This window comes from Manis pentadactyla, chromosome 3, assembly GCF_030020395.1.
Source record: "Manis pentadactyla isolate mManPen7 chromosome 3, mManPen7.hap1, whole genome shotgun sequence".
NCBI classification, from domain to species: domain Eukaryota; kingdom Metazoa; phylum Chordata; class Mammalia; order Pholidota; family Manidae; genus Manis; species Manis pentadactyla.
In genome coordinates, this window is record NC_080021.1 from 59,488,486 (window position 1) to 59,513,100 (window position 24,615).

Genomic DNA, 24,615 nt, shown 5'->3' on the forward strand with positions numbered 1-24,615 from the left:
CTAGATGTCTTATGTGGGAGAAAATGTAGTCTACTCTACTTCCAGAAAATGAAATCTCTGAGATTTGTTCATCTGTTCTGGTTATAATTATTTCTAACTGGGATGGGGGAATAGGGTGTTAAAGGTAATCTAAGTGACCAAGGCTCAGTGCTTCCCATCACCTATCAACCATTTAACAAGAAAGAAAACTAAAGAAATATCTGAACTTATTTTCTTAATGTGATTTTTTTTTGCCCTTGCCTATTGGCACTTCTTTTGTCTACCTCTTTGGAAAAATAAGGTGATCTTTTTATTTAAGCAGATGTATTTAAGTTTTCCCTTTTATAAGAGAATGTTAATCCTATATACAGTATTGATTCAAAACACATGGCTCCACACACATACAACATAGTACAGCCACACTCTAGGACTTCAAGAAACATCAACTCACTTCTTGATTTGTAACATGTATCAAACTTCAACTGAGACAAACTATTTATTCAAGGCTCTATTTGGAAAGACAGCAACTCACCTATTATTCTATGGTTCTTATCCCTTGTTATACATAAGCATCACTCTCAAAACTTCCTAAATGGCAATGGCCAGATACCACTTTTCAAACCAAAGAGATCAAAATCTCTGGGAGGGATCTGGACATGTTCATTTTTCAGAAAGCTCCACAGGTGCTTCTTTATGAAAGAAAACCAGGATTGAAAGCTAGTATCTTGGAATCTATGTAGTAAACCTGAAAATTAATCCCTGTATTAAATCTGAAAAATGGATGGCTGTATATATTTATAGCAAAAATCAAGAATATATATACTCATACAACAGAAATCATAGAAATCCTTTTCTCATTGCATCTTTCAATTCTCATTTTTTTCTTTTCCTCTTCTTCTTTCATTTAAAAAATATTCTGTCTCACTGTACTTTGTAGATTTCTATACCCTGCTTTAAAATTTTCTGGCATAAGTTGGGATATATATTTAAAAACATTTAAAATTGGGATGGTTTCATTACATGCTTAAAAACAGAGTGAATGGATAACACATGGATAATCAAAACCTCAGCTGGGGAGCTTAAATGTATTAAAATCTGCTGAAAATACCAGTTTAAGGGGCCTATTACGTCATTAGTGAGGTAAAATAACCACGTTGCTGTTAAAATTAAGACATAAAAACATAAACTAATACAATGGAAGTGAACAAATTGTCCTTGAGCATTTGCAACAATACAGGAAAACATTATGTCAGAACTTCTTCTTTAGTATACAAGTTAGAAGACAGATTAAATCATACAGCAAAGGAAAATTAGATTTTCTATAAATAGTCTGATACATATTTTTGTATATGGTCTTTGGAAAACTACAGATATTCATTTTTATTTTAGTTATTAAATATCAGAGCTAAACATACCTGGCTATGTAGCTCTCAGTATATGTTTTTCTTTTGCTTGTAGGCACACTTGAGGCAGGATTTCGTGCCAAACTAGGGGGTGTGGTATTTCGAGGTTTGATGTTAGCTCTAGAAGAAAGAGATAACATAATGAAAAAATACTAAATAGCAAGCATTTATTTCTCAAATTGCTTATTTGCACTATTAGAAATATAATTAGAAGCTGTAGAGAGGTAAATTCAAAAGATTAAAATCCAAGAAATTATTTTTAATCTGAAAACAGTAGTTAAAAATAAGGATAAACCAAAGCGTTTTGCGTTTACTAACATTAGCCTGATGGTACATAAAATCAATTAAAGTATGTATATTTGCGATACATGAAATTTATAAGTTAATCATTCTGAAAGGCTTCAAGTTTTTGAAAGTTTATAGTTCCCTCAAAATAGAGGTATGTTTTGTTAAATGTCTATGAACAACTGCTAACTAATATATTAAGCATATGAGATGTGGTTTAAAAAAACAACACATTAGCTAACCACTTTAAGAACATAATATTCAATTTACGAAAGTTTGTTCTTGGAAACAGCAACTAAAAAAAATGGGTCAATATAATTTTCCTTTTAAAAATTTAATTTCACCAAGTATGGCCTGGGCTATCTGGTGTAAGCAGAGGAGGAATTGTGGCTGTTCATGAATTTGCTTTAGGAAACTTCAGGAATCAAAGAGAGATTAGAAGGCCATGGTAAAAATCCCAACTGCTATTGACCAACTCTGTGGTAGTAGCCAACCTGAGTCCAAACTGCCTCAATTATAAAATGTGAGTATTTTCACTTATATAAAGTTATGAGATATAAATTGCAATTTATATAAATATTTATATAATGGTGCTTACTATATTTGGTGTAGTCACATTTCTAACTGCCTTCATATATAAAGTTCTATTTACTCTTCATAAGTATAGTAGGTAGAATTAATAAGCCTATTTTACAAATGAGGCAACTGGGGCAAAGCACGGGTAAGTTATGTACCCAAGGTGACGCAGCTAGAATGTTGCAGAACCAGGAGTCATATGTTCAATAAGGGGTTAGTTTCCTCATCCCCTTTAGAGATTCAATCATGTCTTTTCATTTGAGATAAGCAATGTTGTATTATATGCATAAGCAGAGCACTTTTTACAATTTCTTAAGATCAAAAGTTCTCAAACTTTGGTTGAAATTCTTCCCTTCTACTATTTATAATGCAAAGTGGAGGAAGACAGACTCCTAAAATTTTAAACAGCTACTTCCAAAATACACACAGGCAGGAACAACATCTACTATTTTTTAAATACTTACTACCTGCCAAATGCGATGCTAGGTACTATACACACCTCATTTAGTTTAATCTTTGCAAAAATTTCAGAAGATATTATTTCCACTTTAAAGTTGAAGAAATTCATATTCAGAAAGATTAAGTAAGTTACTACATGGCCAGAGTATTTTAACTTGATTTTAGGTGGGTCATATTACAAATGTTATGTTCAATATTCAATGTTGTCATTCAAAGACAGGCTGCTTTGGATAGTTACTTTAACTTACTTCTAAATTTCAACAAGTAAAGAATCACCTTGGTGCATGGGTGGGTTGTCATGGACCTCTTCAAATGACCTTCTAATGGTCACCCCAAGTCCATTAATGAGGTGTATCCTACCCTACTTTATGGAGCCCCACTAGGGATGTTGCAGAACTGCTACAGTGCCTTTTTAGGAATTCAATCACTAAAAAAAAAACAACAAAAAACATTGCCAAAGAATGGCAATTTCTCCAGTGAGAGTTATAAGAGGAGTACAAAGGACAGGTTTTTGTTTTGCTTTAGAATGAAGTTTTGTTAGAAATTCTATCACCGTTAAATAATATATACATGTATATACATGTAATACACAGACAATACAAACACCCATGCATATACGCACACAACTTCACCATCATATCAATGAAGTTGTTTAAATAATTAGAAAATAATTTAAAATTAGAGGAAAATAAAAGATTATTAACAATAGTCACCATTATTAAATGCCTATCATGTATTTAATGGTAACATCTTCTAAGAGGTGGAATCTGAATGTCAAGAACAACTCTTAAGAGACTGGGAAGAACTGTCCTGTTCAGTCCTTAAAGCATGTGGCCGGACACATGGTCAACACTGTTTTTCTTTGCCAGAGTCAGAAAAGTCCAACCCTTATCTGTATCTGCAATCTGCCTGCTGTAGTTCAAGCAATAAATAAAAACGGTTTACTTTTGGAATTGCATTTAATCTACCTTACTGCTAGTCAGTATTTCTTTAAGATCTGTTCAGAGGATACAGACAGCAGCACTAGTACAAAGAAAAATGGCTCAGGGCACAAGTTCTTCCTTCTAGGATTTATCTCTTATTAAAAATGACACATGGCTTCTGCTAATATCTTATATACTTCTTCCATCTTTATTTTATTGTATATCTAGTTAAATATATTATTACATTTTATACAGGGTAAGAGAATGTTATAATAGGCCTTGGTTTAAAAGTTAACTCAATCTGTCTAATAATCTATTTTTTAACTTCAGTAATATATTGGCCCTAATTCCATCATTTTAAAATGAGAGAACTATGCTTGATATAGGGGTCCAAACTAGTGAACCTTGAAGACTTACATGGAAGAGTTCCAAGATGACTGTCACCACCACTCTCGCCTCTTCTCAGTTTGCAAGGCCAGTACAGAGAGTGGACTGGCCAGTGTCACATCCTTCTCCTGGTATGTGGAATTTAAAACCATCTGACAAAAAGACTGAGGCTCCTGGATTGAATATTTTCTAAAATCTCTTTTCTTCTGCCTTTTTATAATAATTTATCTTCTGCTTAAGGTAATCTAGCAGTATTATGTAATACATATGGCATAGTATTCCCTATAGTCTTCTTTTAAAAATGTGTTCCTCCTGACAACAAAAAACCTTCATAAAAATAACAATTATTGAAGGTGACTGCTATTGCAACGCTCTAAAATTAAAATTTAATGGAACAAAATATATGCTCTACAAGAGTTTTATTTAAGACAATAGAAATGTTCACCAAAAAGCAAAGTTTTAACTCCTAGAAGATTATTTAGCACTTCTTGGCTTAAAAATGATTAAAATTAGATTTTTAAAGTAATGTACAAGTTTATAGTATTCTGTTATAAAGCCTTTAAGGATATATCTGAAAAATATTAACCAAACTGAGTTACAAATACTTACTTGTAAATGGGTAATAACTCATGTCTTTTGATGGCACTGTCTGATTTTGTATCACTGTCATACAACCTTTGCACATGTCTTCCAGTTCGAAGTGGAGGGCCTAACTTGTCCATCTTACTATTAAAATATATAAAGGTGTACCCATAAGGAGATTGCTACTATTTGTTTCTTTATATAAAATTTTAAAAAGACATTACTCTGAGTCATCAGAAATCTATGCCCAACCTCTTAATTACCTGGCTTCCAGGAGAAGGATCAATATCAAAAAAGAATCCTCAGATAATTTATATACTGTCAATATTAGATATGAAAACTCTGACTATGCCATCCTGCCAGTTTTGATGAACATCCAAATAAATGCTACATTTATACATAGCAAAGCAGTGGAATCAGTGAAGAAGCTTAAGAAGGGCAACTATTTCAAATAAAATTCATGAAGCTAGAAGTGAAGTGAAATAAAAGCTCTTATTCTGGTAAGACATATCTGATGCTTATTCTTAATGGGGATCACAAAGAATATAATTTTCCCCCTTCTCTGACTTCATAGGACCTTTTTTTTCTTCTTCTTCATTATTTTATGATTCCTCCTGCATTTTAAAATTCCAAATATCAAATCATATTTAATCTTTACTCCATCTGACTTTCTACAAATAATTACTCTTTCTGAAATTTATCCAGAGAAATGTAAAACATGATCCTACATGAAAAAACATGGATGGCAATTCTGAGAAATCACATGTAAAAATGATGAGTAGCCATGCCATGTGAAGCTTCCTATTGTTTTTAAACCAAAAGTATAAATTATCTTTGTAATAGAATAGGAGAAACTGCAGGTATATAGAGATTTCACTGTTTTATATCAACTAAATAACCGAATCATATATACTTTGCCCAACCAATATCCATTCATAGTAGGGAGCAGGGAAAATTAAATTGGAAAATTAGGAGAACCACCTTGAATGACTACTGAATATCATCACTGCTTTTTAACTTAAAGTATACTCTTTTTAAGGGATGCTTGTTTGCTCACTCAGTTTTCCACTTATCACTGACTCTATAAATACTGAGCACCTGCTATATATGAGGCACTGTGTTATATTCTGGGGCTATCGTGGTAAATAAGACAGACCTGATGCTTGTTCTTAAGGTATTTAGTGTCTAAAATGAATCTGTTCATTTCCATACATTTTAAGGGTCTTTAAGACAGGACACATTTTATCCACTTCTACGTTCTTTCAGAATCCTTTATGTAGCAGGCATTTTCTTGTAAAAATTGATATTAATTACTTCACAGAGGGGGGTGTTTATATGAGGTAATGTTTATATCACATTATTTAAACATTTTGAAGCTTTAAAAAAAAACGCTTTCACTCAATACATAGATTGTACGTAATTTCCAAAATGTTTGAGATTAAAATTTGGTAGTTTTATTTGTGAAAAATTACTGGAATGTCACCCATATAGAATGTTAATTAATAAATCAGATTTTTCTTTGAATTACTTAACATTTATGAAAATATTATTGTTACAAACAGTGGCTGCCTTACAAAGGTATCTGTGGATTTGGAATAAAGAATAAAAGATCTTGTTTTCTTTCTCAGAAAAAAAAAGTTACTGAAATTAAAATCAAGAAAATTTTAAACTACATTTTAAAACGCCTTCCTCTCGTGGTAAGAATGACTTAAATTTTACGTATGATGCAAAAAAATTCAATTTGAGAAAGGAGATGTGTAAAATCTAATAAAAATCTAAAGGTAACTATATAATGGGAATATTACATATTTTCCATATATAAGAACTGCCAGTATTTTCAGATTTTTAAAACCTAACTGTAAGGCCAGTTTCCAATGATTTATTTTATTGCACCATATATGTTATAAAATTCAACTTAATTCATCTTTCTACCTCCCTATGTATTTGTGGTTTCAAATGCTCAATTCAAATGTTACTTTAACTTAATGTTAGTAAATGTTACCCTTAAGTTCGAATCATTTAAATTTATTTTCAAGTATAGTTTATTACTGTTATGCTACGTTGTTCCCAAGGTACAACTATATATAAACAAAATTTATAAACCGCAATAATGTAATCAAGATTATATAATATATAAAGGTGTAATATATATGAATTTATTTTATGTAATTTTTATAAATTAAATGTTTATGTGAATGTATTTATATATACATTTATATATTTAAATATATTTCTATATACAAAATGATTACATAAACATTTTAAATACCATACAATATTCAATGTTGGGATAATTAAATTTTAGAATTATTAATATATGAAAGACCTTTCACATATTTAAATCTGTCCCTAAACTAACCTAGATTGTAAGGTACAACAGACCACTTCCTATGTACATTCTTCATACTTATTTTGTTGAACATGAACGCTTCCTTGCTCACATCCCCTTTTCTATCAAATCCCTTCTTTTTTGTCTCTCAGAGTTCAGTAGCACTAAAAATAAATCAAAGCACAAAATAAAGGAATATTTGGAAAGAAACTGGATCTTTGCAAAAGCAGAGTGACATTTTCAAAAGGAATTTAAAGGCTTCAACCCAGATGGCTGCTCTTTGATGTTTCTTCTGTCTTTCTTGGTCGTGCAAACCATTAATAACTGACTTAAGGAAGGGAATAAAATGAGTATAGGAACCAGGAAAACTCTCTCTACTACAGGATTTGCTCCTTGTGCCATAGTTCAAAAAGGTCACCTTCTTTAAAGTATCAATATTCCATATAGGCAGAAGCTAGTATTTTAAAATCTTGAAGATCTTAATCAAAGGCAGATTTCAATGATGTTTTAAATTTTACCATATATAAAATGGTATGAGAAATATGACATTATCCTGTGATCCCAGACAAAAATTCATTACTTTTGTCAAGCTAACACACTTCTATAATAGAAGACAAAGAAACATATAAGAATCTAAATAATGCTCCACACCAACTCAGTTCATACACATCAAAAGATTGGCTTATGAGACAAGCCTGTTTGCCCTCATATAAAAATGTACTTTAAAAACTAGACATTTATTTCTTACTTTTGCTAATATTATTAAGGGATGAGAAACCAAATTCAACCTTTTTATTCAGAAATGCTCCTTACATGCATTATGTTACTTTAGTTTTAACACATCTATTATAGCCTATCTCCAAAGTAAATGCCTGTTTTTCAGTAACTAAACAGAACTAAATCTGAAACTTGTTATTTTAGCTATTAAAAATTATCAGCTGAAATAATCACTTAAGCTGGTAATTAACCATTATAAAAACACAATTATCAAGGCATGACTATGTAAACTTGGTGATACAATCAAATGTGGCAATATTTACTTAAAGACTGTGTTTCATCATACTTCTAAATGTCCTAGGATTAAAAATAATCATCTTTTAGAATAAGGGAAAATCCTTCCACTATGGTTATATGTTGCTTAAAAAAAATCCATTAAAACAGGTTGACTCATGAGTTGTTTAGAAGTTGATAAGCATACATATGAATATTTCCAAGTAAAATGATACATTTTTCCGTGATATGACTCCAATGTGCTAAATATTAGAGATCACTGGTATGCATAATTAAACTGACCACAAGAAGATGATATACACCAGGCATTAAATAATCCCAAGTCACTGAAATGACACCATTTCACTAAATCTCAGAAGATGCTCAATTTCTTGAACACTATAACTCACCAGATGTCTTAATTCCACCCTTCCTCAATCCTGAATTATATGTGTCAACAGAAATAATGGTTGCCATACAAACTGCAATTATCCCACAAATACCAGGACCATGATTCTATAATGTGCCTTCAGGTTGACAAATGAGGGATTTAATCTATTAATTCATTATTTTTTTCATTTATTTACCAAAAACTTATTGTGTATATACCAGGCATTTTACTACATTTTGAAGTTACATCTGCGAGCAAGGCAGACACAGAGCTTTGCCATCACAGAGCTTACCATCTAGCAAGAACAAAAGACAAACTATTACCTCAATAAATCTAAAAAAAAGAAATGAACTTTGCTGCTAAACAGACAGCCATGAACGGTTCTATTTAATAGTAACTTAGTAATATTCTAGTTAATATAGTAATATATTGGCCAGAAGCAAACATTTCCAATAACTGAAAACATTCTTCTAACACATAAGGATAGTACATAAAATAGACAACTAGGATTTAAATAGTTGACAGTTTACTATGATGTGAACAACCAGAAATTTTAAATCTGCATTACAAGCAGAGTATAACTTATAAAATTACTTTGCTCAAAGTCTTTGAGTATTAGTATAATCCCTATTTTCTCCTAGGGATCATATGAATGGTCAGATTTTCTTAGATCTGTTGTCAAGGTCTAAGCAGAGCCACAGAATGTTATGCAAGTGTGACAGAGAAAAGAAATGCATCAAGTTATGTAGCTACTTATCAGCACAGTAGGATCAGGAGCATGTTTTCTAATTCAGTCATTGCCCCTTTCCATTACCAACCAGCTTTGTATGTCCTATAGGTAGGAGAGGGTGTCAATACAACTTAATATTGCCAACTGATAATATCATGAGTATGACAGGAGAGGGGCTACAAAAAATCAGCTTTTAATGCATACTCAACTGTAAATTACTCTACAAACATGGAATTTAATTTAACATGGAAGGCAATTCTTTGTGATACAGTAAAAAGGCTTTGTAGACTTTGAACATATATTGCTATGTCTATACTTTAAATATCTAACGAGTCAAACTCAGTGGAGAAGCCAAAAAAAAAAAAAGAATTTTTTTTAGCAGAAGATGAGAACCTTTTACTTTTCAACCACCTGTTCTACTGGTAACCTGTCTCTTTCTTAAGGATAGACTGTCTCTTCTTTTTGAAAGCACAAGGAAAAGAAAAAACACTTAACTAATGAGATCTTGTTATTTTTTTTCTTTTTCTACAATGAAAATTAAACTCCTTTTAGGCCCTGCATTTTCTATAAAGTCCAAATTAGGAAACAAATGGCAGTTACTTTCACTAGATAGATATCCTTGTATATATTTGTTACATAAAGACTGAAGTGATAAACTGTATCTGAAAATAATGTGTGCTATATTTCCTAAATAAACTTTTGTAGTATCTGAAAAGATACAGACATAAACACTCATTCTAATGATCATGTGACAGCCCCTTAATTTTCTGATTTATCAAAATGGAAGAGAAAGTTTATAGTGGATAGGGGAACTACTATTAAACCTCTAGTGTTATAAACAAATTTTCCCACATTAACAAATAATTTTTGGAAGCTTAATTATGCTACTTTATTTAAAGCCATGTATATAAAACTGTAGAAAGATAAAAAGTATTTTAAAAATATTAAATAAGAGAATCACCCACCATTAATATTTCAGCATATTGCTGTCCACACATTTTTTAGGCTCTATCACAGTATACATAGACATTACATTCTACATTTTTCTCCTATTACAGCAGAATCATCTTTTTAAAATTTATATATTTTATGTTTGAATAATATCCCTTTGTAGATTTGCCAAATTTGCTATTCAAACAAAGCTAGATAGGCATTTAGGTGATTTTATTTTATTTTCTACATTATATAAAACTTATCAAAAGAAACTAATGTTTAGAATGAAAAAAGACTCCAGTGTATATACTGCTTCCAACTCTTAATAGCTATGTAGCTTTGAGCAAATTACTTTGCTTCTCTCTTCTCTCATCCTACAGCAGTGGGTGTTTTTAATAAAAATATATGTAAAATATCTAGCACAGTGCCTGATACATAATGCTTAATAAATTATTGCAATTAACAAAAATCTTCCATGTTTCAAATGAGTTCTTTAGACTCCCAGAAGTAAAATTATTCTATTGAAAATATGATTTTTTAAAGGTATCATTGATATACAACTTATAAAGGTTTCACATGAGCAACACTGTGGTTACAACATTCACCCATATTATTAAGTCCCCCTGACACCCCATTGCAGTCACTGTCTATCAGCGTAGTAAGATGCTATAGAGTCACTACTTGTCTTCTCTGTGCTGTACTGCCTTCTCCGTGACCTACCTATATTTTGTGCACTAATCATAATGCCACTTAATCCCCTTCTCCCTCCTCCCCACCCACCCTCCCAACCTCTTCCCTTTGGTAACCGCTAGTCCCTTCTTGGAGTCTGTGAGTCTGCTGCTGTTGAAAATACAATGTTTTTAAGGTTCTTGATAAATACCACCAGATTTTTTTTCCAAAACAGTTATAGTAATCTATATCCTAAACAGCAGTGTGTGTGCTCCCATCAGCAGTATGTAAGACAAATGCACTTAGAAGGAAAATGAAGGTCAATGAAAGGCCAATTATCTAAACAAAATAAAAACTTTAGTATCACATATATATATATATGTATATATATATATATGTATCACATATAAATATAAATATATAAATATAAATATATATATCACTAATATATTAAATTTAATGTAGACTTACCCTATGTAAGGAGCTGCAATCCCTTTATGGGAGGGAGATAAGGTCTGAAGTTTGTTTCCCAAAGAGCTGCCAACTGAAGACACTTTACCTGAAGGCACACCTTATAATAAAAAAGATATTAGTATTAGCGACACACTCTGAAAAAGAAAAATCACATAAAACAGAGCATCTGACAAGGAAAACAATGCTTTAATGGCAATAAATCTTTGTGGTAATAAATAAAGTTACCAACTAAGAACATTTTTTACAACATGAAACTGCCAGGGAAGAACATACAGCATACTTCATTTCTTTTTGTAATTTACATACAAATAAATATATACTTGAATAGTTAGTATCTTATCAACCATTAAACATTTGTCTATTAAGGACAACTGTCAAGTGCAGAGAGAGAGAGGTATAAATGACAGAAAAATACTGTGATTAAAGATCAAGAAAATAACTTGGTTGACTATTCTGAACAGGTAATATATAAATAAAACATCAAGGATAAACATTTAAGCTGAAAAAAGGACTATAAAATATCTAAGTAGAAGCTATTGGAAGTTATTTTTACCCAGGAATAATTACTTATTCTCCACTTCTCTTCCTAATTATGAATCTATTGTAATAATACAGAACAGAAAACAATCTTCATTTCCTTCTCTACCAACACTGCTTAAAAAAAGAAAGGTCAAGTTATTTTATGGATCTCATTACCTACAACAGTTTTGCTAGTGCCACTTGGTTGCGGTAATCGTGAAGATCCTGATGGTGTAGTTCCAGGAGAATTTGATTTTTTAAGCGCAGGTGGCTTATACTGAAAAAGTGAAAAAATATTTTATCACTATCACATTTGATTATGGATTGTAAACTATATTTCGAAAGCTCACATTCCTTAAATGAGTAATTTTTTATTAGCTACTGAATTACCCAAATTGAGAAAGTATAGGTTAAAATTTATCACCTCAGAGAGGTTTCCCAAAATATGTTCCCTCTTAAAACTGCTGTACTAAAAGTTTGGCTCAGATGTTCCACTGCTAAAATAAACTAAGAGCAATTTTTCCCAGTTCACAGGGGGAAGAAAAAGGTCAAATGGAAAATATTTCTTCAATGTTAAGATCTTAAACCCAAAACAAATATTAACAGAAAAACTTAGAAACCCCCAATGATACTCAAGGTGGTGTGGCTTTAATAGGTCAAGATTTTTACATGCTCCTGGGTGCGGTTTTATATTTTATATATATAACCCAGCCATATTTCCTACTGATAAAACCTCAGAAGATTATATATCCATCTGGGCAAGTTTTATGGATTTCCCAAATGTGAAGAGAAAGAGCCAATCCTGTCCACTATCCTCACCAGACCATGTTAGATGAAGGAATCTGGGTTGAGAAAAAACAGGATACTTTAGCTTATTTTTTTCCTACTCTCTAGAGGGTTACCACCATTAATTTAATTTTACTGTCTTTTATTTGAGCCAATTTTGCTCTGTGCTGATATGAAAGTATCTTATCAATCACTTGTTCCAATATAAAGAAGTGAACTTGCCCAGGATTATACCCCAACTTCATGGAACAGAAATTAAGACTCATGCCTGGCACTCCTTCAACTACGTGTTGATAACTGTTCTTGCATGTGTATTTGTGATTAACCTATATACTATTTAGATTGCTTGAAACTTTATGTGAAAAACTGGCTTTAAACCTAATTTTCAAAAAGTAAATCATACTTTATAATCAATAATCAGTATAAATTTAAGATGTATGCACTAAAAATTGCTGGATAAACACACATTTTAAAATAAAAAATTATAACACTTCAAAATTCAGTATGTTACCTTTTAAGAAAATGAATCTTGACATAAGGCCCCCCTCCTCTCCTCCCCACACTTTTGGCACAATTATGGCAGAAACTCAAACTAGAACCTTCAGTATCTGTCTGTCAAATGAACAAGTGACTAGAAGATGACTTTGGAGATGAGCTATATAGTGATACTGCTTCTTTGAAAACTTAAGAGGTGTTTCTGGTTTAAAAGACATTAGGAAAGAATTTAAAACTGGTAAGAATAAGGAAAAAAAACCTAACAAAGATTTGTCAAAATATCACAGGCATGTTGTATATTAAAAATAGGTTCAATAAAACTGGTTCAAGAAACAGGATTGGTAAGCCACTCATACTGTACTAACTGGTAAAAAAGGGCAAAATGATTAGCATAAACAAAGAATGCTGGCATAGTATATGACATCTTGTGAGGTCAAGTCTTTAGGCTGGGCACAGACAGGAAGGGCCCAGGTAGCATTATATACTGGAGATTAAAGAATTTTATGTATATATTAGAAATTATTAGTGTTAACGTTAATGGCTTACAAATAGAAGAAAGCAAAATATTCTTTTCAAAAGTGCTTTGTTTTTTTCCCTTCTATACTAGGTCTTCCACTGTTTTACTCAGTGGTAAGCTTTTCTGAGCTATCAGAACCTAGCTAAACCTTTTCTATCTCCTGTAATATTTCCTATTACTTTCAACCCAATCTAGTCAGGTTAGTTTCGTTACAGAATCCTCACACTACACTGAATGCCTCATTTAAAATATATTCACCTCCCTCTCAGTAACTTGTTATTCCCCTGATCTAGATAACCCAACTCTGTCTTTACTGAGCTGTATTTTATCTATTCTACAATATATGGCTGAAATTATACAAGTATTATAAAGACTTTCAGGATGACTCCAGTTACAAATAATTTTGTATAAATCCATTTTAATGATCAGAACAAATCTTTCTTACAGTTACATTCAATATATATTTCTTTCATTCATTGAATAAGTATTTGTTAGATGCTTACTATTTCGTGTTTTTATATAGATCACAAATCTAATAAATTTCCTTAGTAAAATATTTATATTTATAAAGAGTTTTTACTGAAATTGGAAAAAGTTTAAAGAACATGGAGGACGTTCATTTCTGATAAAATGGTAGATGGCATTCTTTGGACCAAACATTTAACTAGAAAGTAAAAATGCTCAACAAAGCACTGAAAATCACTTGGAAAGCATTGAATGTCAGATGAGAAGAAAAAGAACTGCCAAGCCAATACCATACAAGATTGCAACAATGGTCTGGTGATCACATGGATTTGCTGTATAAATTTCATTACTAGGTGGTCAAGCAAACAAAAGCCAATCATTTAAAGTGCTTCCAGACTGGTAGATTCTTAGATATCTACAATAAACAAGTACAAATCTCCTAAAGAAGGCACTTCTCATGAATAATCCTCATGAATAACCTTAAAGACAATAATGGTCAACAATAATTATGGATGTAACTATACAAGGAACCATGAATGAGAAAAAAATGGCAAGAATATATCCATAAGGGTCACATGGTAGTATAATTATCAGATACATAAAATAAAACAATTAGACTTACTGCATTTAAAGGACTAAAAGACATATCTGAAAATATCAACAGGGAATTGGAACCTATAAAAAAAAACTTAGGATATTAGAAAAATAGCCAATTTCAATAAATTAAAAATATATTAACAGATTACAAACTCAATGGTGGAGTGAAGCAGCTGTATAACCCACCTATAGGTAACAATTGAAACAAGATGATTAAAAATATATGTATTTTAAGAGAACAGAAACCATCCAAAATGCAGTTCTGGAAAATTGAAAACTGTGTACTCTGGGTTTAAATGCAGGAAAGGGAAGGAAAAAGGGAAGAAGAGGGAGGTAAGGAAAAGAAAATGAAAACAAGAGAGTATGACCCATATTCAGCAAAAATAGATAACAGAAACTGGGGACACCAGGTGGGTTAGATTTAGTAGTTAAGGATTTATAATAAAAATGGGAAATACAGTAATAGTAAATGAACAGACAGGGAATCTCAACAGAGAAATGAGGTAAATATATAGGCATTTTTTCAGATAATGCAAAACAGAATTCATTGCCAACAGATCTGTACTATTAGGCTAGAGAAAAGTTCTTCAGACTGAAGGGAAATGACAAAATATGGCAACTGAGATTTATAAGAAGAATGAGGAGATCTGGAAATGATATGTAAATAAATATTAAATACAAAGTTTACATATGTATATATATATATATATGTATAAATGTTTATTTTCTTCTCATTTCTTTAAAAGACAAAGAATTTTAAAGCAGTAAGTGTAACACTATAACAATACACATCAAGAGTATTGATGGTTTATAATGTTTATAGATTTACATACATATAACAATAGCACTAAGATTGGTGATAGGTATTATGGACATATTCATAGGTTGGGATAAATTAAAGATGCACTTTATTATTTCTAAAGTAACCATTTTTTAAAAAATACAAAGACTTACAGCTAGAAAGCAGATAGAGAAAATAAAATGTCTTCTATTAAGACAAAAGAGGAAAGAAGTACCAGAGGAATAAAAAAAGGACCAAAACTGAAAACAGTAACATAGTAGAGCTAAACACAACCACATCAATAATTATATTAAGTAAAAATTCATGAACACTTCGTCCAAGAGGTTGAGGTTGTAAGACTGGATTAAAAACAAAGAAGAACCAATTATAGCCTGTCATTAGGAGATGGAAAAACATAAATTCAAGTTATAGAAAGGAAATTAGCACAATTAAGCTGAAATGGCTACATATTATCAGATGAAATACAGTTCAACAGGAGGAATGTTGCCATAGACAAAAAAGGGGTACTCCATGTGACAAAGTGATCAATAAATGGGGAAGATACAATAAATTATAAATATACATACAATTAGTAAGAGAAATTCAAAATACTTGCAGCAAAGTTTTGATGGCCAAAATTAATGAGTTAGAGAAAAAGCTACAATCATAGATGAAGAATTTAATACATATTTATCAGTAATTTTTGAAACATCCAAACAAAAAGACAGTAAGAACATGGAAGATCTGAATGACACTCCAGTCACCTTAACCTCACATTTATAAAACTTTATACCCAACTGCAGAATATACCTTTTTTTTTTCATATGCCATGGAACATTCACCAAAAATGGCCACATGCTAGGCAATAAAATCTGAAAAAAGATGAAAATCTTATCAAGTACTTTCTCAGACCATAACAGAATTAAAGAATAACAACAAAACATCTAGAAAAGCTCCAAGTATCTGGAAGTAAATGAGTCACATTTGAATAAACTCTAAGTAAAAGAAGAAATCACAAATTAGAAAATATTTGGAACTGAATTCTAGTAATAATAAACATATTAAGATTCTTGAGATGCAGTTAGAGCACTGCTAGAGTAATGAAACCAAAAACTCTTTGAAAAGATGTCATAAAATTGACAGACCATTAGTTAGAACGATCAAGTTAAAAAAAAAAAAACTGATCAGGGAGGGGGAAAAAAAGAGAATATAAAATACCAGTATTAGGAATGAAAAGAGGGTATTACTACAAATTCTACAGGCAGTAAAAGGTTAATACCATTAGATCAATAAATCTTATCACACACAGACAAATTACTTGAAAGACGCAAACTGCAAAAACTGCTACCACAGAGAAATGAAAATCTGAACAGCTTTATATCTATTCAAGAAAATGATGTAGGCATTGAAAACCCACGCTTAGATGGGTTCAGTGGTATACTTTAGCAAATATATACAAAAGGAAATTATACTAATACTATAAAATTCTACAAAATAATTTACAAAAACTCCATCAGAAAATGGAGGAGGAAAAATTGTAAATCCATTATGAAGTCAGTATTACCATGATGTCGAGACTAACCAAAACGTCAGAGTACTACAACAGTCTCTCTCATGCACATAGATGGAATTAACAAAATTTTGGTATATCAAATTCAATAATATATAAAAAGGCAATAATTCATAATTAAATGGAATTTATCCATAGAAGCAAAAATGGGTTTGGTATTGATATGAAAATCAGTAAATGTAATACATCATATTAACAGAGTAAGATAAAACTGTTATTTCAAAAAGATAAAGAGCATTCAACAAAATTCAAAACCCTTTCTTGATTAAAGAAAAAAAAGCCCCCAGTAAAGAGAACTTTCTAAGTTTGACACAGGGCACAGATGAAAATCCACAGCACCATCATACTCAGTGGTGGTGAAAAACTGAACGCTTTTCACCTAAGCAGGAATAAGGCAAAGATGTCAACTCTCATCACTTCTACTCAACACTGAACTAAAATTTCTTGCCAGTGCAATAAATTATAAAAAAGAAAGAAAAAGCACACAGATGGGAGAGAAGGCATTAAAACTGTCCTATTTACAGGTGACATGATTGTGTACATAGAAAAATCATAAGAAATCTACAAGAAGGCTATTGTAATGATGTGTATACTTTAAAGAAGTGTAATTTATTGTACCTAAATTGTAATTCAAAAAGTTGATTTAAAACTCAAATACAAGTTTACAAGTACACTGGAAATAGCTGAATAAAGAATTAGTGAGTGGGATTTACATATCTGAAGCATAATCCAGAAAGAAGCACAGAGAACCAACTAAAGAAATTAAGAAACTTGCTAAATAAAGAAAAGTGTTTTGAGATGATAAAATTAAAATTCACAACAATAGTATATACATCAGGAAGAGGTTAATATTCATACCTTCTCTGGTATGACATTAAAGACAACAGATTAATTTTAAACTTGGACTAAATTTGAACTTGGATAAGTAAGTGTGCATGTTTTAATTTCTAGGGATAAAATTCCAATAATATGTGAAGAGGGGAAAAGAATAAAAACATTTGATATCTTGATCTGGGTGATGGTTACATGAATGTATACACAAGTCAAAATTTATTAAACTATACACCAAGATTTCTGCATTTTATTGTATATACCTCAATATAATTTTTTAATTAAAAAGAATCACCAAAAAATAAAAATAAAACATCCCCCAAAATAAAGTGGGAAATGTGAAAAAACACAAGAATAGAAACATAAAAAAACAATTTGTACAATAGTAAAGGGAAAAACCAAAATCAATACGCATTTTAAAAATGGACCATAAGCTGAGCCACCCACAAGTTTCAACACATTTGAAAAGTCTAAAATCATAGTCTCTGACTGCAAAGCCATCAAGCAAGTAAGCAATAAAAATGTAAATTAGAAATATCTACAGATGAATAATTAAAAAAAAGAATTTAACAAGTTGGCTGGGTATAAAAATCAATACTGAGCTCAACTGTAGTTTTATAAGCTAGCAACACTTTTAAAATGAAATAAAGGTTTACACTTATAATAGCATAAAAATATGAAGTATTTAAGGATAAATCTAATAAAAGATGTGAAGAATTTCTACTTAGAAAATTACAAAAATCATCAAAACTTACCAAAAATATTAAAAACCTAATAAATGTAGGAACACACTATGTTCAGTATTAGTTTCCAAAGAAATGCAAATAAAAACCACAAATGATACACTATTATACATTGACAATGGCTAAAATTAGGAAGATTGATTGACAGTATCAAGAGTGGGAAAACCTAATACAATAAGGATGTCAACTCAATATCAATTGATTCAGTGCAATTCCACACAAAAATTAATAAGAGGTATTTATGTATGTGTGAATTATCTTGAAAAATGAATTTCAAATTTACATGTTAATACAAAAAGGAGTACGATTAGTTAAAATAACCTTAAAATAGGAAGTAGGAGAACTAGTATAATCAGATATTGAACTTTATAAAGCTATAGTAAATAAGAAGGCAAAAACTCATTTACAAATATGTAAAATCAGGTTAGTGACTACTTCATGGCGTAGAGGGCAAAGAGGGAGAACATTACATTCTGGGAGTGAAAGTGCAATGAAGGCTATTCTGACACTGATAGTACTCTATTTCTTAACCTTCTTATGGCTATGCATGTGTACGTTTTACATTTTTTTCTATGTATATAATTTACAAGAAAATACTTGGGAAAAATTATGAGAAAAAAATTCAGAATAAAAGTATTGTATAAAATAAGAGGCTGAATAATATTTAAAATATTATCTATAGTGATGACTTTAAAAAATGTTTTTCAGATATTCCATAGAAAATAGGAACGCCTTTAATAATCAGAAAAAAGTTTGTTAGAAATTGAACATCATCTTTCCAGACTTAAAACCACATTATTTTAGAATAAGTAGGATGATAATCGGAATATTGAAAATTCCTAAACCATAAAATACATACATTGTCTTAAGCTCACTTAAGAAACTAAACTTAGCCAAAAATGATAAAAGAGTCCTTGAGGACCTAAGTTACAAATGGACTCTTTCAGTATTATCTGTTCTTTTAAAATATCAGATGTTTTAATTTAGTACATATTTGGTTTGCTTTTCCAGCATGGCATGGGTCTGCTTTAACTCAACCATGCCTGAATTTGAAAAAAATCTTAATGAAAAATAACAAAAATTTATCTAAATGGTAGAACTTCTTATTTTTACCTATAGGAAATAGATCTTCATTATATTTATATATTATTTTGATCAGAGCAGGGTCAAAAAGTGGACTTTAATCAGGCCAAGTTACAGTTGCTAAATATGATAAGGATGCATTTAAGCATCATGAGAAAAAGTACTTTATTTAGTTTACTATTACAGACCCAGTACTTGGTGCAGTGTGTAGTTCAAAAAGGATACTCAAGTTTTTTTGATGAACAGAAATGAGAAAATACGGGATTAGGCTGAAATAAATATATATGACTACGCATGGAATCAGAACCGATACAATTTAGTGTGTTAGCTATCAACTACCTGGATTTTTTATTTGCCAATCTTTTGGCACCAGCTTGTTGAAATATCTACATCCTATTGTATTTCCTTCATTCTATTGACTATTCTTAAAATAAAAATCATACTAACATGTCTGTTTTAAGTAAAAGATATGCATTGTTTGACAACTGTTTGGAAATTCTTCAGAACGATTTCTTCACTGTTCTTTCCAAACAATGATGATGATAATAATGATATACTCTATTTCTAACACTATTGACAAAAATTCATAAGACGATTATCATTATCTTAAGGAGACCCCAATTGTAATGGAGTCTTTTAACCTAACATTTTATTCGTAAGTAACAAGAGAAATGGATTATTCACTGACTGCTAGATTTACAGTATTAAAAATAATTATTTACAAATAAAAGACTTGTGAAAAATGAAATTTGCTTAAATATGACATTATTAAAGTTTTTGTGTAATGGTATATATTTAAAACTATAGTAAAAATTAATTTCATGTAACAAAATCCTCATATGGTTTATGGTTCTCTAAGTGCTATCTCATATTATCATTTCATTTGATTCTCAAAATAATCATGTAGATTACCACTTCACAGATGAATAAATAAAAGCTTACATACATAAAATGTTATTTGTCTAAGAGTTCAAAAGTAGCAGTTTGCACTTGACTCCAGGCTTCCATTCCGTCATGAATATTACTAATATATAACATGGAAACATTCAGTACTTACTTGATTTTCAAACATAGATTTGTATTGCCATTTTCTTATTCTTCTAACCCTTCTGATTTCCCCTGAATCTGCTTCACTTACATTTAACTAAATTTCTTATTTTTTTCCTAATACCTTTTAAAAATCTGCACACTTTCAAGTCTCTACTAACTCAAATCCATTCCAAATTAATAATTTTAATTGTCTGTTCTCAATTTCTAACTATATCTCTGAACAGTAATATATAAATTGAATCAGGTGAGAAAACTACATGTTCTGTAAAGCATAATCCCAAAACTGTGAAATTGAGTAATTTTCTCATTTATTTGTAGAAATGATTAAGTTGAGCATTTCACCTGTGTTCGAGATGTTGCTTTTCCTTTGCTCTCAGTAGAAAATTTGCCTTTATTACTAATACGTGCTGCCTGTTCTTTACAGAAATTTATATGTCTATCAGCTGCATTTTCATTAAATCTCCTCTGGCAATATGGACACTGAATATAATCTAAAACAGAGAAAAAAAACACATTAATAATACCTGAAATAAAACAAAAAATTGTGCTTATGAACAGTAAATCAAGACACATAACATAAGTAATAACATCGGACAAACAAAAACGCTCATTCCTTATAACCACCCAACCAGACTTATCTAAACTTAGTAAAGATGTTAAAGAAAAAAGTCTGGTAGTATACGATAAATTCCTATTTTCTCCCAGCTCAGAATCAAGTTTGAGGGAAAAAGAACCCAAAATACAAATCTTTAGGCACAAAAGAATGAGTAAGTAGAAGAAAAATGTTATTTCTTTTCTGTCTCTATGATACCATGTGGTTTCATCATATACAGCATTTTTTATACACTAGACTAGGTTAAGCAGTAATAACACATTACATTAAAAAAACATTTTAAAGTTTGGACTCATCTGTTAAAATATTTTATTTCAATTAGAGAAAAACTGTCAAGAAATAGTTTAACTGACTTGATACAATTTTCTCTTAGAGGTCTCAACAGATGGAAGAAGTGATAAAAATATATCTCATTAACATAATTCAAATTTAAGAAACAGCAAATGTTTCAAAGATAAAATATTCTCCAAAAATGCAATGTATACTGCAAATTAAATTTCTTCTAAAATTATATCTCAAAACTAACCTAGACAGAACCAAATTTTGTAGCATTATGGAAGATCTCAACTCTATGAAATGCCAAGACACAAAAACAGAAATTTGGCACTGTCAAAACAATCAATTTATTTCAACGGTTTACTTTTTGAGAGAGAGTTTGTTCTTGAGAATTTACATTCATTTGAAGCTCAGAAATTTGTTCTGCTAACTAGTGGAGTAGGTCTAAAATCACTAATAAAGAAGTTGTTTTGTCAAGACTAAAGAGATTAAAAAATTTCTAAAACCAAAATTATCCTGAAGAACTGGCACTCTGACTTATGTAAACATGAGAAACAGAGCTATGTTCAGTAAGATGCAATATACAAATACCTGCAATGCAGAGAAAAAATTCAACTTCATGGGGAAAATTACGCTAGAATTAGAAGAGACCCAAACACAGATAGAACATCCCAGAAATATTCATAGAATTAAAATAAGTTAGTAATATTTGAAGAGGGGTTAGCAAACTTGGGGCTCTTGGCCAAATCCAGTCTGCCTGCCGCTTGTTTTTATAAATTAAGTATTATAAATAAGTTTTATAAAGCCACACTCATTCTTTTACATATTGTCTGTGGCTGATTTCTTGCAATAGTGGCAGAGCTGAGTAGTTGCAACAAGGACCTAATGGTGGCAAAGCCTAAGATATTTACTATCTGGTCTTTTGTAGAAACCTCTATCAACTTCTCCTCTATAATAAAAGGTTAAAAATGATCATACTCATATTTTGTAAATAACCTTTTCTTTACTAAGAAATAAATCCCCACCTAGAATACTAACACAATTTCAATGCAGCTATCTTGTTATATATATAACTACCTCTTTAGGCTACTCTTATAACCAATCTCAAAATGTCAACTGTGCTATTTCAAATACTTCAGTATCTCAATATTTCATATGGGTTTGCCAGCAGCTTACCTTGCTTTTAGTAACAATAAACAAGCAACTTTACCCCCCACACAGGAAGATACATAGAATTATATGGATTTAGTGCATAATTTAGGTCTGTCTGTCTATATGGTGGTTTCCCCACATTAATTGTATATTTTAGAAGCAATATTACAGCTTTTTTTCCTTTGCAGATGAGAAGATATCAAAGAACTAGGCAACCTAACTATCTGAATCTTACTGAACAATACATTTCAATCAACAGGGCACATGATTAAAATATTTTCTACAATACTAACATTTAATAGTTACTATAGTAGTTTTTAAAATATCATAATGCTTTGTATTTAAGTATTGATAAAAAGATAATGCATTTCTATGTTCAACACTGTTGTGTCATTGTAAGCCTAAATGCCTAGATTATCACCATCATTTTATGGGAAAAATTAAATCTTAAGCTTCATTACGTTCCACTATGATAAATTAACTTTAAATACAAAATTTATAAAAATTCTACGAATGTTTTCTTCCCACACGAACATTTCTGTCAACACTATTCCATATACCAGGATCATAAGAAGGTGGAGGAGGAGGAGGAAGTTTGCCTCCCTCTTTAAGCGCCTGATCAAGGCCTTTAGCTGCTCTTATGGTAGCAATAAATTCTTCATGTTTTCTTCTCCAATTAGATGGTTTCTTTGGTGGTTCAGGCTATAAACAAAGAAAAAGCAGTTTCAAAACATTTTTTAAAAAATAAACAAATTAAATTTGAGAAAATGCTATATTATTTTAAATGTTCTCTTATCAGGCATCCTTAAATGATCTCCTTTCCAAATTCATAATTTTAATGAGAAACATTGTACAACTGTATTATATGAATTTTTTCTGATGAAATTGTAATTATGATAGACACTGCTAAATTGCCTTCTGTAGGTGTTTTATCCATTTAAGCTTCCACCAAGAGTATATTTCCCTGTTTTCCTATAGTTGGGGCAACAGGGTACGTTATTAAACTCTTGGTATTTTAATTGATTGGAGACATGATAAAAAGTTCTCTCTCAGTGGTTTTAATTGGCTTTTCTCTTATACTGAATGAACTGAGCATCTTCAAATATCATTAATAATCACTTATATTGCCTTTTCTGTGGATGGTTTAACTTAATCAGCTTATCTGTTGGGTTACTGTTTTTTTTTTTTTTTTTTAACAATTTCTAAAAAGTAACTATAGGATACTACCTCTATTACTCCCCCACAATAGGTCTGTCTTTTGACTTTGTCTAAGGGTCATTTGATATACAGAATTATTTTTAAAATGTAGTTTAATTTTCTCCTTTATTTTATGGTCTCCAGATTTGCAGTCACAGTTAGCAAGGCCAAATCTCACACCAAGGTAAAATGGAATTTTCCTATGTTTCAATCAAAAGCTTCAATGATTTCATTTTTAAAATTTAACATCTTTAATTCATTTGGAATTTCTCCTGATGTATGCTGTGACATATGGATTCAATTTAACTTTCTTTTAATTTTATTTTGAGATGGCATCTCTCATATTTATTGATCAAATGGTTGTTAACAACAATAAAATTCTGTATAGGGGAGTCAATGCTCAATGCACAATCATTAATCCACCCCAAGCCTAATTCTCTTCAGTCTCAAAATCTTCTGAAGCATAATGAACAAGTTCTTACATGGTGAACAAATTCTTACATGGTGAATAAGTTCTTACATGGTGAACAGTACAAGGGCAGTCTTCACAGAAACTTTCGGTTTTGATCACGCATTATGAACTATAAACAATCACGTCAAATATTAATATTCGTTTGATTTTTATACTTGATTTATATGTGGATCCCACATTTCTCCCTTTATTATTATTATTATTATTATTTTTTTTTTTTTAAATAAAATGTTGAAGTGGTAGGTAGATGCAAGACAAAGGTAGAAAACATAGTTTAGCGTTGTAAGAGAGCAAATGTAGATGATCAGGTGCGTGCCTGTAGACTATGTGTTAATCCAAGCTAGACAAGGGCAATTGA

The 24,615-nt window shown here is 30.8% G+C and overlaps 1 protein-coding gene and 1 long non-coding RNA gene across 3 annotated transcripts in view; both read right to left on the bottom strand.

Moving 5' to 3' along the window:
- The window catches only part of LOC130682873 (uncharacterized), an 89,295-nt gene that overhangs the window by 11,075 nt on the left and 53,605 nt on the right, over positions 1-24,615 (bottom strand). The window lies entirely within an intron of this gene.
- Positions 1-24,615, bottom strand: part of ZC2HC1A (zinc finger C2HC-type containing 1A) — a 48,680-nt gene that overhangs the window by 2,670 nt on the left and 21,395 nt on the right. The window contains exons 4-9 of one of the 2 annotated variants that reach the window (XM_057497950.1): positions 23,149-23,290; positions 20,890-21,038; positions 11,807-11,906; positions 11,108-11,207; positions 4,622-4,738; positions 1,395-1,502 (exon numbers count right to left, since the gene is read on the bottom strand). In XM_057497950.1, the coding sequence (XP_057353933.1) occupies positions 1,395-1,502; positions 4,622-4,738; positions 11,108-11,207; positions 11,807-11,906; positions 20,890-21,038; positions 23,149-23,290 (716 nt within the window). The remainder of the gene's footprint in view (positions 1-1,394; positions 1,503-4,621; positions 4,739-11,107; positions 11,208-11,806; positions 11,907-20,889; positions 21,039-23,148; positions 23,291-24,615) is intronic. The other variant, XM_036887519.2, reaches the window with a different exon arrangement.